This window comes from Tachyglossus aculeatus, chromosome X1 (genome assembly GCF_015852505.1).
Source record: "Tachyglossus aculeatus isolate mTacAcu1 chromosome X1, mTacAcu1.pri, whole genome shotgun sequence".
Lineage (NCBI taxonomy): Eukaryota > Metazoa > Chordata > Mammalia > Monotremata > Tachyglossidae > Tachyglossus > Tachyglossus aculeatus.
In genome coordinates, this window is record NC_052101.1 from 62,481,667 (window position 1) to 62,497,562 (window position 15,896).

The 15,896-nt window shown below is 38.5% G+C and overlaps 1 protein-coding gene across 4 annotated transcripts in view; it reads right to left on the reverse strand.

Annotated features, from left to right (window-relative positions):
• The window catches only part of MITF (melanocyte inducing transcription factor), a 277,933-nt gene that overhangs the window by 84,980 nt on the left and 177,057 nt on the right, over nt 1-15,896 (reverse strand). For all 4 annotated transcript variants that reach the window (XM_038772375.1, XM_038772374.1, XM_038772370.1 and 1 more), the window contains exon 2: nt 14,062-14,311. In XM_038772375.1, coding sequence (XP_038628303.1) covers nt 14,062-14,311 — 250 coding nt within the window. The remainder of the gene's footprint in view (nt 1-14,061; nt 14,312-15,896) is intronic.

A 15,896-nucleotide genomic window follows, 5' to 3' on the forward strand; every position in this document is an offset into this window, starting at 1 on the left:
TGGCTGCTGCCTTTCACTAAAAACATATCCTTCAGCATATAATGAACTATATACAAGACAGTATTCCATGTATAATGGAAAATTGAGTTTTTCATTTTGTCAGACGAATTGCTACCATGCCCTACCTGATGTGTGGCATTTGTAGTCCTCTTGAATGTCAAAAAACTTGGCCTTTAGGAATATAAGACTTAAATCAATACTGAGCATAAGCTGCAATAAACTTGCACTATTCTTTTTCTCAGTTGAAGGTAACCATTAGGAGATGGTATTGGCCATTTTCTCCATCTATAATTTATTTCAATGTCTGCCTCCCCGACCAGACTATAATTTCCTCAAGGGCAGGGATTGTGTCTATTAAATCTACTGCACTCTCTTAAGTACTTAATACAGCACCCTGCACACAGTAATCACCACCACTGATGAATTCTATACAAAACATTTTTTAATGGTATTTGTTCATCGCTTACTATGTGCCAGGCACTGTACTAAGAGCTGAGGTAGGTCAAGCTAATCAGGTTGGACACAGTCCATGTCCCACACAGGGCTTGCAGTCTTAATCCCAGTTTCTCAGATGAGGTAACTGAGGCCCAAATAATTTAAGTGACTTGCCTAAGGTCACAAGGCAGCATCCCCTCATGCTCAAAATCAAAGACTGGCACATCTGAAATAGGCTAATGAAGAGAACAAAAAACAAATAGTATGACATAAATTATAGTACTTTTGGTGCTTTCTGTTCATTCGTAGGCACTTTAAGGCTTATGCATCTAGGAAGACTCAATTTGCAATTTCTTAAAGTGATTATTTCTTTTCAATGGGAAGAAAGGAGAGGAGGAGAGTTGCTCAGTAGCATGCAGTGAATACAGCTTCCAGGTAGAAAAGCCATATTTTTTTTAAAGTATTAGTTTGTTTCTGTTGATGTCAACGCTCTTGTTTTTAAAGATATTGCTGGGACTACAGAAACCTCAACAGAACAACACTTCAATGTCAGATGAACCAGCTAGTGCCTGATTGTGCTGAAATGATAGATTTTAGCATTCCATGGACTCCGAAGAGATGAGTTGTTTCTGCCAATGAGGATAAGAACTATTTCAAAAGCAGAAATTTAAAAAAACCTACAAAAATAGAGGGCTTCCTCCTAAAGATCTACTTCTTCCAAATCAGAATGAGTGTAATCTGGAAACGCTACACCAGACACCAAAATTTAACATTTGTTTGTGTACATATATGAATCTATGTGATTTTTGAAGTTAAAGACTGGTAAATCTAAATTATATTACTTCTTCATAGGAGAGTGTATCCTACTACAGTGTTTTATTTGAAGGAAAGTGTATTTCAAAATATTCTGGAGTAAAACTAAGGTATCACACCTCACAAAATCTAAAACAATAAGTCTATTAATATTCTACAACAAATATAAGCAGACCTGAATTATATAAGTGCCCATTTCAGTAAAGTAGCAGAAAACTTCAAAGGTTTTGATGTAAACAGGAATCAGAAAATTGCCTCACTTAACATGATTCTGTGTCAGGAAAACAGAATGATTTCCTGGCATGAATGAACATTGACTTCGAGTCTGGCAATAAATAAAACTAAGATATGTGAACCTAGGTCAACTTAAATAGAAAAAAACCCAACAATTTGGTACAGTTCTAAAAATAAGTTGCTGAGTGGAAATGATACTTTCAGCCTCTGTTCTTCATTACTCGGCTTAAATACAGATTGGGCAAAACCTACTAAAGTGCTAGAGTTGGCACATTCGTTCTTGGACACTTTATTTATTCCAAAATAGAGGACTCAAAAAAAATTTCGCCAACTTCATTAAATACACAAAATCATTGATAGTGAGAGGAACTTTTATCTGAGTCCATCAAATTGACTTCTCTCAATCCCCGTCTCCCAATGCAGTGGGTATCATCATCAAAGGTATGTACTGAGCACTTACTATTTGAAGAGCACTGTTCTAAGCCCTGGAAGAGTACAATACAATAGAGTTGGTGGACACATTCCCAGCCCACAATGAGCAATTCTGCCAGAACTGTCTGCTCTGTGACCTTGGGCCAGTGATTTAACTTCTCTGTGCCTCAATTCCCTCATCTGGAAAATGGGGATGGAAACTGTGAGCCCTATGTGGACAGGGACTGTGTCCAACTCAATTATTTTATATCTATCCCAGTGCTTAGTACAGTGCCTGGAACATAATTAAACACTTAAGAAATACCACAATTATTATTATTATTATTATTATTATTGGAATGTGTGCTTTGGTTAAATCAATGGTTGAATGGGAGAACAATCTTCTGACAACGTGACCCTACCTTGACACAGCACCAAGTGTCAGAAAAATTGGTTTTAAGTAGTAAAATGTGAGGTTTTCTTTAGGAATGAAAGTAAAAATACTTAACTTTTCTCCACACAGTGAGCAAACATGATTGATTGATAATAATAATAATAATAATGGTGGCATTTATTAAGTGCTTACTATGTGCAAAGCACTGTTCTATGCACTGGGGAGGTTACAAGGTGATCAAGTTGTCCCACGTGGGGCTCACAGTCTTAATCCCCATTTGACAGATGAGGTAACTGAGGCACAGAGAAGTTAAGTGACTTGCCCAAAGTCACACAAACTACAGTGTAAGTGAAAGGGTGTTGTGAGATGAAGGGAAAGGGGCAGGAAACAGGCTGGGGGAGCAAAGCATTTAAAAATCACCACTGCAGAGTGGAGAGTAGTAATTATAGTAGTTCTTAAGGGCTTTCTGTGTGCCAAGCACTGTTCTACACATTGGGGTAGATACAATGCTAACGGATCAGACACATCTTCTGCTGCTGGGATTGGAATGAGCAGGCTGCTGGCTGGAAAAGCTGGAGCAATGGAAGCGTGGGCTGGGTTTTCCCCTGTCCCGAACCCTAAAGCAGTCCTTGTGTCCTCTGCACCCTAGTGGGCTTGCTGCTGAATAATTTAGAAAATTATAATAAAAATAAAAACCTAATTAAAAAAGCATCCTTTTTGAAATAACTTATACCACAATGACTGCTAATGGCACTTTTTGTATTAAAAGTGCAGTAATTCATATAAATTGTCTCTAACAACAAATAATAACAATAATGTTGGTATTTGTTAAGCGCTTACTATGTGCAAAGCACTGTTCTAAGCACTGGGGGGAACACAAGGAGATGAGGTTGTCCCATGTGGGGCTCACAGTCTTAATCCCCATTTTACAGATGAGGGAACTGAGGCACAGAGAAGTAAAGTGACTTGCCCAAGGTCACACAGCAGACATGTGGGGGAGTTGGGATTTGAACCCACGACCTCTGACTCCAAAGCCCATGCTCTATCCACTGAGCCATGCTGCTTCACTGTCATTTGCTTCACAAATGACACTGGGAGCTGCTCTGTTCCTATTTGCTGGTTTTTAGCTGTGTTCCCTATTGAAAATAGCACAGGACTGGGATTCAGGAGACCTGGGCCTGATTTCCAGCTCTGCTGCTTGCCTGCAGTGTGACCTTGGGCAAGTCACTTAAAAAAACTCCATGATTCTGATTCCTCATCTGTAAAATGGGGATAGAATACCTCCCTTCCTCACAGTCACACTACTAAGAGCCTTGAATGGGACAGGGATTGTCTCCAATCTATTTTTGTATCTAGCCTAGTGCTTAACACACCATAGAAAATGCCAATGTTACTAATTCAGCAGGACCTGACTGATTCAACTAGTAGGCCAATTACATTGAACATTTACACACACACCAGCACTAGTAGATGGCACAATCCTTGAGCTGTACTCCCCCCCCCCCCCCCCCCCCCCGTTTCCTGTTTGGCACTCTGACTACAGCTCATTACACATTTTGAAATGTGAACTGGAAGTTGAAGTTATACCACATAGGTGTTTGCTTTCTCATTTAAGTGGCAGACGGCTTCCTGGTGCCCTCCAAATTTTTTTCCTACTGTAATACAAAAAAAAGTCAGCAGATTTTCCTGGGATTTTCACGGCTCTGAAACAGGCTCTCTCACTTCTTCCCTCTCTTTCCCATAGTCTTTAGTATTACAGTGCTTCAGATTTCCATGCACATGTTGCCAGTATTACAAGCGCTTAGTACAGTGCTCTGCACACAGTAAGCGCTCAATAAATATGACTGAATGAATGAATTTAGCTGTTACTGTTTGCTTAATGAAATACCAGCTGACTGACATCTATCCCCCCAAGAAAAGTGAACTCTCTATGCTAGGGGCTGGCGGTGCAGGGGGGAGACTCTAACCTTGCCTGCTTATGGTGAGCTGACTGCAGTGAGGCAGATCTGGCCCAATGCAATTTTTCTGGGTGCTACATTACTAAACTGTAAAACCGTCATGGGCAGGGGACGTGTCTGCTCATTCTGCTGTATTTTACTCTCCCAAGCGCTTAGTACAGTGCTCTGCCCATAGTAAGCAATTAATAAATACAACTAATTGATAAACATTTGAGCCAGAAATGCTGGAGGCTAGATCATCATTCCTATATGTGAGTCACTGAGCTGAAAAGTTTAAATGGCCAGTCTAACATGGGTCCACACTTCTGTTCAAATCAATCACCAACTTGATCCACAATTTTGAGTTAATGTCCTCAGGCTTTATTTCTCCATTTGTAAAATGGTTTAAAAGAACAAACAAGTATTTTTAATTGCTTTGTAGTAATGCATCTAAGAGCTGATGCTACATGAATGTAGAATAAGTATGCTTTAAATGCAATCATTTTTAAGAATGAGGGATCTTGTGAATAATAAGTATCCAGTGAAACTTTTGCCATGAATTGGAGTTCAAGTAAACAGAATTAATTTGACAGATGTGCAGACAGGAAAAATAAAAGGTGGAAGGATCTGAGAAGAAAGGGGAGGAAAAATCCATGCAGGGCTATGGTGAAAAAAAAGGTTAACAATACTTAGACGATAAATGAGGCTGCTAGTGATGGGAAGAAGTGTAAGTGACCATTTGAAGCACAAAAACTTTTAAGTATGATTTCACTATAATTTAGTTTCTTGATCCTGGAAATGGAATCACAATACACAGCTACTTCTTTACAACTTTAGATATAAACAATTGAAAGAAAGTTAAAGTAATTTCAAAATGCGCCAGGGGAATTCCTGTTGGCATTACTGGAAATTAACGGTAAAACTGAAATATTAATTTCCTTCAATCCTAGGAAGATCAGTACAGTATTTGGAAGTGTTTCTGCTACTTGCAGCAAAGGTCACAATTTTTCCAAAATGCTTAATATTGGGTGAAAAAAAAACCAAAACAATTCCTATTATCTCAATTTGTCTTGCTACTCAGACCAAGCAGCAAATTAGATTCCATCAAACCAATTTGAACCAATACGGTTTGACAGGTACCTCACAGGCCAAATCTCCTGAACAGGAATGGTTTTCATTTTTTTCCCTTCTTCTGAGGAATAAAAGAAAAATCCAGAAAAAGTTGAAAGTTGTGAAAGAAAATGCAGTAAGTGACTAATTTAGTAGGGAACTGTAGGTTGTCCTTCAGAAACTGAAAAAGGAAAAATGCCAACATCAGAGCACATTACAATCACTGCACAATATTGTTTTTGTTTAGGAGCCAAGTTCCAGACTTGAAACTTCTGATAATGAACCAGCAGGGCTTATTTTAAATCAAATAATTTTATGAAATGCACCAAGAACTGAAAGAGACAGGGCTAATTACCAACATTCCTTGATGAATTACTTATCGGTGTGTGGCAAGTCTATGTACGTTTTTGTCTTGATCCCCAAATTTATCCCTTACTTATTTCTGAGGAGGTTAAAGGACATGAGGTTAATTAAGGCACCAACACTGAAGACAGAATCATTTAAGGTAAGATTTCTTATTTCTAAAGAAAATGTTCCAAGGTTTCACATCCCTGCCTGGTACTTATTAATCTAATTTTTACTAGTTTAACATTACTAGGAAGAAAAAGAACTAATCTTGTCACCAAGGGACAGGTCGAAACTGCCATAAAGACTGGAACAAAATACTACATATTTGTTATTTGGTCAAAAAGAAATTCCTTAAGCCTCTCCTGAATGTCAGGAATGTCTCTTGTTTGCCAATTTTAATTTGGTCATTATTTATGTACACACATATACACTGTCTCCATTTTACAGATGAGGAAACTGAGGCACAGAGAAGTTAAGTGACTTGTCCAAGGTCACTTAGAAGGCAAGTGGAAGAGCCAGGATTGGAACATGTGTCTCCTAACTCGCAGCCCTGTGTTCTTTACACTAGGCCAAGCTGTTTCCCGTTTATGTGTTTGCATAGAGGTTTAAATCTGTATTTGGTAGGTTGTTTCTCTATACCTTTAGAGGAGCATGTATCCCTTCATGTGTTGGGGTGAGATTTTGTGTCTGTGTGTATTTCCATACACATAAATGATAAGTGTGGGTTGCATGCTTGTGAGTTGGTGTGTTATACCTATAGTGAGTTTGGTGTGGAACAGTCTGTGTGTGTAGACATGGGATTATGTATGCGCATGGGTGGTAAGCGTATATGTCACCAAAACCTATCGGTCTCACCTCCACAACATTGCCAAGATCCATCCTTTCCTCTCCATCCAAAGGCTACCTTGCTGGTTCAATCTCTCATCCTATCCTGACTGTATTACCTTTCTGATAGCCCATCCTACTGTCTCTCCCTGCTTCGGTCTATACTTCACTCTGCTGCCTGCATTATCTTTGTACAAAAATGCTCTGGCTACGTCACTCCCCTCCTCAAAAATCTCCAGTGGCTGCCTGACAACCTACAAATCAGGCAAAAACTCCTCACTCTTGGCTTCAAGGCTCTCCATCACCTCACCCCACCTACCTCACCTCCCTTCTCTCCTTCTACAGCCCAGCCCACACCCTCCACTCCTCTGCGGATAACCTCCTCACTGTGCCTTGTTCTCACCTGTCCCTTGTCCTTCCCCTGGCCTGGAATGCCCTCCCTCTACACATCGCCAAACTAGCTCTCTCCCTCCCTTCATAGCCCTACTAAGAGCTCACCTCCTCCAGGAGGCCTTCCCAGACTGAGCCCCCTTTTTCCTCTCCTCCTCCCCTCCATAGCCCCTCGCCCTACTCCCTTCCCCTCCCCACATTTGTATATATTTGTACATATTTATTACTTTATTTTACTTGTACATATTTACTACTCTTATTAATGATGTGCATATAGCTATAATTCTATTTATTCTGATGCTTTTGACACCTGTCTACTTATTTTGTTTTGTTGTCTGTCTCCCTCTTCTAGACTGTGAGCCCGTTGTTGGGTAGGGACTGTCTCTACATGTTGCCACTTTGTACTTTCCAAGCGCTTAGTACAGTGCTCTGCACACAGTAATCGTTCAATAAATATGAATGAGTGAATGAATGAATGCATGAGAGAAAGAGAGAGAATCTGGTATATGTGTGCAGGTTTGTGAGTGAGTGATAAGTGCACTGGAAGGAGCTATGTGTCTTGGAAGGTTTGTGTGTACATGGGGAAAGGAAACAGCTTTGTGTGTTGGGAGAAAGAAGATGTAGGTGGTATTCAGTATGTAGTAATAGGTGTGGACACAGTTCTTTCTTGGTACATTTCTGTAGCAACAGTAGAGCCAGCTACAGAAACCATTCTATCTCCTTGCCATTGAAAAGATACATGGCAGCAGGAAGGGTCATGCCATCTTCCTTAAGGGCAACAATTTTCCTTCTCCTGACCATATTTTCCCAGGCTCCACTGACCTCCCTACCAGTTTCATACAGTATATATAATGTACTGCATAAATCTATGGGTACGGCTATCCCAGAGTAAGTGCAACCTCAGAATACATGCTGCATTCACTATCTGCTGATTTAAACCAGCATCCATAAGTGTTGCCCTGGATGTTTTGTTCAATCACTAAAGGTAAGTTAATTCCCTCTCTGCCCTCTCCTTCCTTATTCACACATTCCTGCTTTCTTCCATTCCCAGAAGTTTTCCTACCATCACCATCAATCCCAAACTGTCTCTCTTTTTTTAAAAAAACTGTACTTATTAAGTGCTTACTATGTGGGAAGCACTGGGGTAAGTACTGGGGTAGATACAAGCTAATCAGGTTGGATACAGTCCATGTACCACATGGAGCTCATAGTCTTAATCCCCATTTTACAAATGAGGTAACAGACACAGAGAAGTGAAGTGATTTGCCCAAGGTCACACAGCAGACAAGTGACAGGACTGGGATTAGAACTCAGGTCCTTCTGACTCCCAGGACCGTGTTCTATCCAATAGGCCAGGCTGCTTCTCTTCTGCCTATCATCACCCTCATGCTCCAGCACTATTTTACCTTTTTAAAATATTAACCCTAGTGAAGCCCTCATGTGCAGCCCTGTGCATCCCTGCCATTTCCCTGCCCCCAGCCACGGGAACAGGGCAAGGACAGGCCGAATGGGGGCAACAGCTGAAGCTGCAGGTGTGGCTGCCAATGCCATCATACCACCCCATTTTCTCTCCTATTCTCAGCTTGTTTTACACACAACTGCTAGGGGTTGGGAGGTGGATATAATCTATGAAGGGTAAGGAAAAGGGAAGGGGTGATGCAAAGGCCCCGATTGTGGACACTGTCTACAGCAGTAAATGCTACTGCATTCGAAGTTCAAGCAAAGGAAAAACCAATGTTGGAGTATTGGTTGGGGGCGGGGAGCAAGTTTAGGAAGCAAGAGGGACAGAAAACTCTCTAGGAACAAGAGAATGGAATGGGTGAAGGGATGGAAGGAAAATGAATGGCTCTCAGAGAAATATTTATTTATCAACAGGAGTCGGCCATCGTGTAGGACCTGGGTTAGGATTGGAATAATAATAACTGTGGTATTTGTAAAGCACTTACTATGTGCCAAGCACTGTTTAAGAGCTGGGGTAGTTACAAGGTAATCAGGTTGGACACAGTGGAACTAACTGCATGTAAGTCTATGTGAGAATGTTGATCCCAATTAATGATACAACCACAATGCACTGGGACATCATCAATCATCATCATCGATCGTATTTATTGAGCGCTTACTATGTGCAGAGCACTGTACTAAGCGCTTGGGAAGTACAAATTGGCAACATATAGAGACAGTCCCTACACAACAGTGGGCTCACAGTCTCTTGGGGAACACCTGTACTGAAAAGGATTGGAAGTAAATTGGAATTTTCTTTTATATATCTGAATGTTAAGCAGATGCATTACAAGAATTAAGATTCCATCGTAAGAAGACTGGTTTCATCCAGCTTTGCACATAGTTACCATTGGCGAGTAAATGGCAGTAAAAACAATGATTGCAACTCATTGTGGGATGAAGATATGATTCATTCATTCATTCAATCGTATTTATTGAGTGCTTACTGTGTGCAGAGCACTGTACTAAGCACTTGGGAAGTACAAGTTGGCAACATATAGAGACGGATCCTACCCAACAACGGGATCACAGTCTAGATCTCTCTCTATGAACCCAAGGTCTACTTGAGGGATTGTCTCTGAAGCCTTACCTTCTCCCTGCAGCCCTGTTCCCAGCCTCCTATCCCCTCCACCTTCAGATACCCGTAGTTTCAAATCGGGGCTGGGAGTAGGGAAGGCAGCAGAGAAAGGGAAGTAAAGAGGGAAGGAAGGCTGGCAGGAAAGTGATTCTGATGGAAAAATCCCTGCAATAAACCTTCAAATTTGGAAATAAAAAGAACAAAGGCCATATCCCTTCTTCCCCACTCACCACTACCCAAGTTAGTTTTATACAGTACCTGGCACATAAGTGCTTAACAGATACCATAATTATTTAATTATTATTTTACCTCCCAGAAATAACTCAGACAACAGATAATAAATAAATAACAAGTCACCAGGTAACAATTTGTATCAGAAAGGTTCAGGCTGTCTGAAACTCAGAAACTTTCATGGGAATTTCACACTTCCCGCCCTGTTCCCCTCCTCCACCAATGTTTTTTTCCTGAGTTCCTCACTTCAGCAGCACCTCGGGTCTCAAAGGGCCTCCCTTTTTTTTTTTTCCTTAGAGAAAGAGGCTGTGATCAAGAAGAAAATGTTTTGTGGCCATGGAAGAATCATTTGTTTTCATGGTATTGTTTTGGAGCAGCACTCCGATTAAATAGCATTTCTTCAAAGCTCTTTAGAAAATTTTTATTAGGTGTTGTAATATAATGGCTACAATAAAATACATGTAGTATATATAGGAATCAGAAATGAGAATCCGATTCCTTAGTTTATAAATGCTGAAACTGAACCCTAAAAAGATAAATCAATCTTTACAGTATTTGCATTAATTTAGGATACATTTTTATCATGTGGTGATACCCATGTTTTTATTTCTTACTTTTTTTTTAATGACTGAACCACCCACAACTCAACCTCTAAAAGAAAATGAACAATACCATTTCTTGTGCAGGATCTATAGATCTCAATACTACACATAATTTTATATTGGATGTATATCCTGACACAATTTATGCCAGAAATATAGTTGAACCCGGTGCTCTGGGATCAGGGATCAACCAGGTGCTTCGATAATAAATCAAATCAAGAGAGAGAAACATAGAAGAGACTGATTGATGAGCATGAAGGAGATAAGGCAATGTGCAGTGACTCCTCCTTAGTTTCAAGACACTACAGTCATGTATAAGATTTGCTGTTAGTCAAAAGACTTGCACAAATTACTTTGCCCTTGACCAGAAGACTAACGCCAAGGAGAAATCTTAATCAGAGCAGACTATTTCGGAAAAGAGATGTTAAAGACTCATTATAGCAACGTCAGAAGAAAGCCCCTGAGGAAATAGTTCTCAAAAGGAATTTAAAATCAGATCCAAATACCTTCTTGAAGATGATGTGTCTTAAATAATGCTCAGAATATTTAGGTGGGGAAAATTGTTTTGAATGGCTTTCTTAGAGCACTTAGACTCTACTAGACTTTTACTGGAGTGACAAATGATAATATGAAAATGGCATATAAAAAATTAACTTCCAAGTAAAGAATTCTATGATACTGAGTAACTTAATTTCCCCAGTATTAAAGTCATTGCTGATAGTAATGAAGTCTATAATGAAAATCAATGCAGGAATCGTAAGCACACTTCTCTGAAGTGCAGGATTAACAACGCCTTTTTGCTTATGGAGTCACTGAGACATAGTAAAGTTAAAGGCCTGTGTCTTAATTCATGCATAAATGGCAGTTGAGTAATGAGTGAGATCCAGATTTTCTGACTTCATTCATCTTGTGCTTTGACTGGTCTTGTTGCTTTACATTACATTTTATTAAAAAAGGCACCAAAATGTTAACAATACCTTATACAAATGTTTATTTAATAAGAGAGTTAAGGAGTAGAATCCCAGATAATAGGTGACCTTAAAAGGTCAATCGAAAATGCTAAAACCCAGCTTATTCACTTATCAATAGTTCTACAAAAGTGTATAGCACACTATTTCTTTTAATAATTTCTATGAAGCCAAGCAGGATGTAAATTCATCATGATATAAATCACCTTATGAATGTGAATTATTTCAATGTTAAGGAGAAACAGAGCAAAATATTGGTAATCTGGTATATACTGTCCTTACTCCAATCATAATTTTAATCAAACTAATTTTAAGGCTGAAGAATTCTATCGAGATTTGATAGCAAATACTGTTAGCTACATATTTAGCTATTACCCCTGGAAAGCACACATATTAGAGTCCTAGCTGATCTTCCTTCCCACCTCCCACCCCCTGCCAAAAAAAAAATATTTTTTAACTCTGTGGTAATACTGATTAAAATGTAATACAGTTCAAACAAAAATATGACATTTGCCTATGATGCATGACAAAAATTTAAAATACTCTGCACTGAAATGGTTTCATAATAATGCAAAATAACTCTAAATTTGTTTGGTAGAAACCTTTTTTGTTTTAATGAATTGTCATAATAGGTAAAAATAAATCTATGTTATAATGTTATAATTCATATGAAACAACTGTACACTAAGAACATAACAGAGAATATATTTTGTTTTCATGCTCCAGTATCTATGACTTTACTTAAGAATAATTTATATTTAATACTGTTTTATATTGAAAGTCTAACTTTCATAATAACATTTTAAACATTCAACTCATCTTTTTACAGCTCATCATTTAAGGGCACAAAACCCAGTCCAAATGATTACCAAATTTAAATACTTTCCAATCATCCACTTGGATTGTTCTTTCCAATTTCATGAACAAATTCAGTTGTGTGTGTATCCATTTGCAGGATTTGCATTGTAATTTTGCATTTTGCATTTGCATTTTGCATTGTAAAGGAACTTATATTTCAAAGTGCTCAAGAATCTTACAGGTCAAAGTCACCAAGATGCTGAACACAGGCACTCCAACTGACATGCATATTTGCAACTAAATAATTCTAAAATGACAATCAAATGCATCCTCTGAACTTCCCTTCAGGAGGTTCAAGTGGACATAGTGATCTTTTTGCTGAACTTTCTAAAAAATATTATAATGCACTATGTTTATCTGTTTCAGCAACTTTGCCAAGAAAAAGGCACCTATTTCATCTACATATTTAAATATTCACTTCTGCTGATAATTAAGCATCAGGAACTAATATCTAATCTGTTCTAAAGTGTGTATATACACACTGCATACTAGATGACCTTTGGTTTATACTATAGACAAAAGCAATCAGAAAAATACACGTTGAGTTATTACTCTGAACTTAATGAACCATGCTAGGTAACCTCACTCTTAGAGGTAAGAAATATTTGAAATTAGTAAAAGGTGACGATTGAGTCTGGCTCACAAGGACTTACCTTTATGAAAAAGGATGACTATATGTTTATTAATAATGATCCATTAGAAATTCAGTCATATTGTAAATCATACTAAGCATACCATTAAATCTATTTTTAAAGGTTGAATTTTTTAGCTCTATCATATCGTTCAGTTATTTATACATCAAAGAGTCTCCTTATTTGCAAAGCTAGATTTTACTCATCTTTACAGTCTGAGCAAAATAGGTTAACTTTGAACTTGCTCAGAGCCATATTTCTGATCAAGAAATCTATTCTAATCTTGATTTCAGGGTGTAAAACTATGTCTTTTCCATTTCCTCTATTTTCAATCAATCAATAGTATTTATTGAGCGCTTACTGTGGAGCTCATGATAATTCTAGTTTCCTGATGTCAAAAACATTATATACATTACCATAATAATGAAGATTCCCAGATTTTTAGGCTGATCTGAACACCGTTCCATAATATTGATTTTTTAAAACTTATGTGGACCAAAATAATTTCCAATCTTGCTTTCTATAGAGACTACAGTAAGCATCAACAGCTGATAACTAGTATAAAAACTTTGTTTACTGGTTGGCAGCATGTAATAAATTTTGGAGCAAAACACAATCGCTAGAAAACAAATATAGTGATAACTTCATGTTTTTGCAGTTGTGGGTCATTTGCTTTTCATAGAACTTTTAACAGAATGTGACTACCTGAACTGTCTACATGTGTGACACAAAGTCTATTCTTAGATTTGGTTCAATTTTCTCTAGTAATTAGGAAGCTATATACCCCCAAAAAGAAAGACTCTAACAAGCTCCTGCAGCTCCATGTCTAACTAAAAGCAATTAACTCATCTGAGTAAAAGGATTACAGTGATCGAAAACTCACCCAGGTTTAAAGGCTAAGGAAATTTTGTCAAGGGGTTACATTCAATTTTTAAAAATACATAAATTGCATATGAAAGTAACCAAATTTAAAGACCAAATAAAAATAATTTGGTGATATGAGAAGAGGGATTTTTTTTAACTATACCAGTCCTCTAGCTATCACCAAGAAAAGTTGCCATTATTGCCAATAATGGCTACTTTTCAATATTTAACATTAAATGTTTAGGCTTTCTTCTAATATTTAGTCTATCTTTTCTGACAAAAGTCATAATCCTAATTTGCTACATTCTCCATCCATAAATGTCACCTTAAAATGTTTCCCGTTACATGAAATACATCTAGATAAGTGTAACCCTCGGAAAAGGAAACAAGTAAGAAGGGTTCTTTAATGAAAAACAGAAATGATCACATACCTTTAAGACTTCCATTGGCACCTGGGTAGCAGGAGGAAGGCTAGTAGGGACACTGACGTTAATGGCCGGTGTTTGACTCACAGGTACTCTCTGTTGCATGAACTGGGCTGCTTGTTGCTTCTGTTGCTGCTCACGCCGCTCTTGCTCCTGCATCTGCTCACGCATGAGCTGCTGTCGTAGCAAAATTCGTGATGTCATACCAGAGGCGCTTAGCGGAGGCTTGGATGCCCCTGGATGCTCCGTTGAACTGCTATGGGAAGGCCAGAAATGAAGACAATTTACCTTCCTAATTAAATACCTTTTTGTTTTTTGGTGGGGGGCAGGGAAGACGGGAGGTCTGAATTTACATCAAAACGTGAAATTAGATTTCATATAAGCATATTCAGCCATACCACTATAGTCAATGAATTTAGAATTCAAGAATTGATCACATTTTTCATTAGCAAATGATTTAAAATTGATCATATCCAAACATTTCTATCTGAAAATCCTATTTTTCTCCAAAACATCAAAGTACAGATTGTTCATCATCAACAATCAAATATGAAGTTGGCATGTGTGATAACATGTTCCAGAAATTTTAATAAGACTTAATATTTAAATAAGAATTGCTTGATTTTCTTATGCCTGAACCTATAATATAACTTGAAATTACTTTTTGTGCTCAGAGCAGGAGAACTAGCATATATTCCAGTGTTGATGTATGTTGCAGTACATTACCACAGTCAACAACAAAAGTAAAGGTTGAAAACAGTTTGCTATGGGAAAAAGAAATCACTTGATATTTTCCAATCATTAGAAAATGCAAATTGCAATTGACAATCACATAATACTCAGGGCCAGCTTCAGACGGTATACCAAGTAAGCAACCGCCCCAGGGTGTAAGGGTAGAGGGGTTGGTGGGTATGGGAATGGAGGCGGTTAAACACTGAAAAGCCCCTGCGTGATTCTGAAGTGGTGCCTAGAAGGGGAATGTAGTTAGTCCTGGAGCGGTGGGGTCTGGATGGGGATCCCCTGAAAGGAGTGTTTGAGGTCCGTGGTTCAAACGGATATGCCATCATCACATTAGACTGCGTGTGCATGCGGCATATGGTGGTGTCGTCTTACAGGCTGCTGTAGACACAAGCAACATAATGGGATGGCTACAAATTTGCCCTGGACAGCCTAACATGAAGCTGGCTGATAATACTTCGGTCTTTAATAAATTGCCCATAGTATATGCCTATATTCATTACAGTCACATAAACTCGTAGGCCGGATGGCTGAAAAGATGAAATGACTATATCTCCATTAATGACTAAAATCTCTCCATGTAAAGTCAGACAAATCTTAGAGTTAACGTCAAATCCGAAGTCACAAATGAGACATCAGCTCTGAAAGAAAGTCACAAGCATGGTGTGTAGTCCTTCAGGACCAACTAAATCACTGGAAGATGCTAGACTTGACAAGTTAGTTCTTGCATACTGTGTTATAAAACAGGGTCTTCCCTAGAGAGGGAAGAGTACTAAACTGCTGACTCAAGTTATTGTTTAAATTTTTCTTCCTTAAGATATTGCAAAGCTCATAGAATAGAGATGCTGTAGATAGGAAATATAAGAGATTTGGTGGCATGGGAAGGAACTGTTTGTAACATGCTTCCTTTGAGACATCTATCTCTGACCTCAATTCAGCAGAAATACACTGACAAATTAATCTTTACTAACCTGGGATTGGGTTAAATTAATTCTTGGATCTCCTAGGTACGTCTCCATTTCCTGTGCTGGGATTTTTACTATCAAGTATGAAAGGCTGAACTCGCGTGGAGTTAATCTCACAAACCCTGCCCTCTCCCTGAC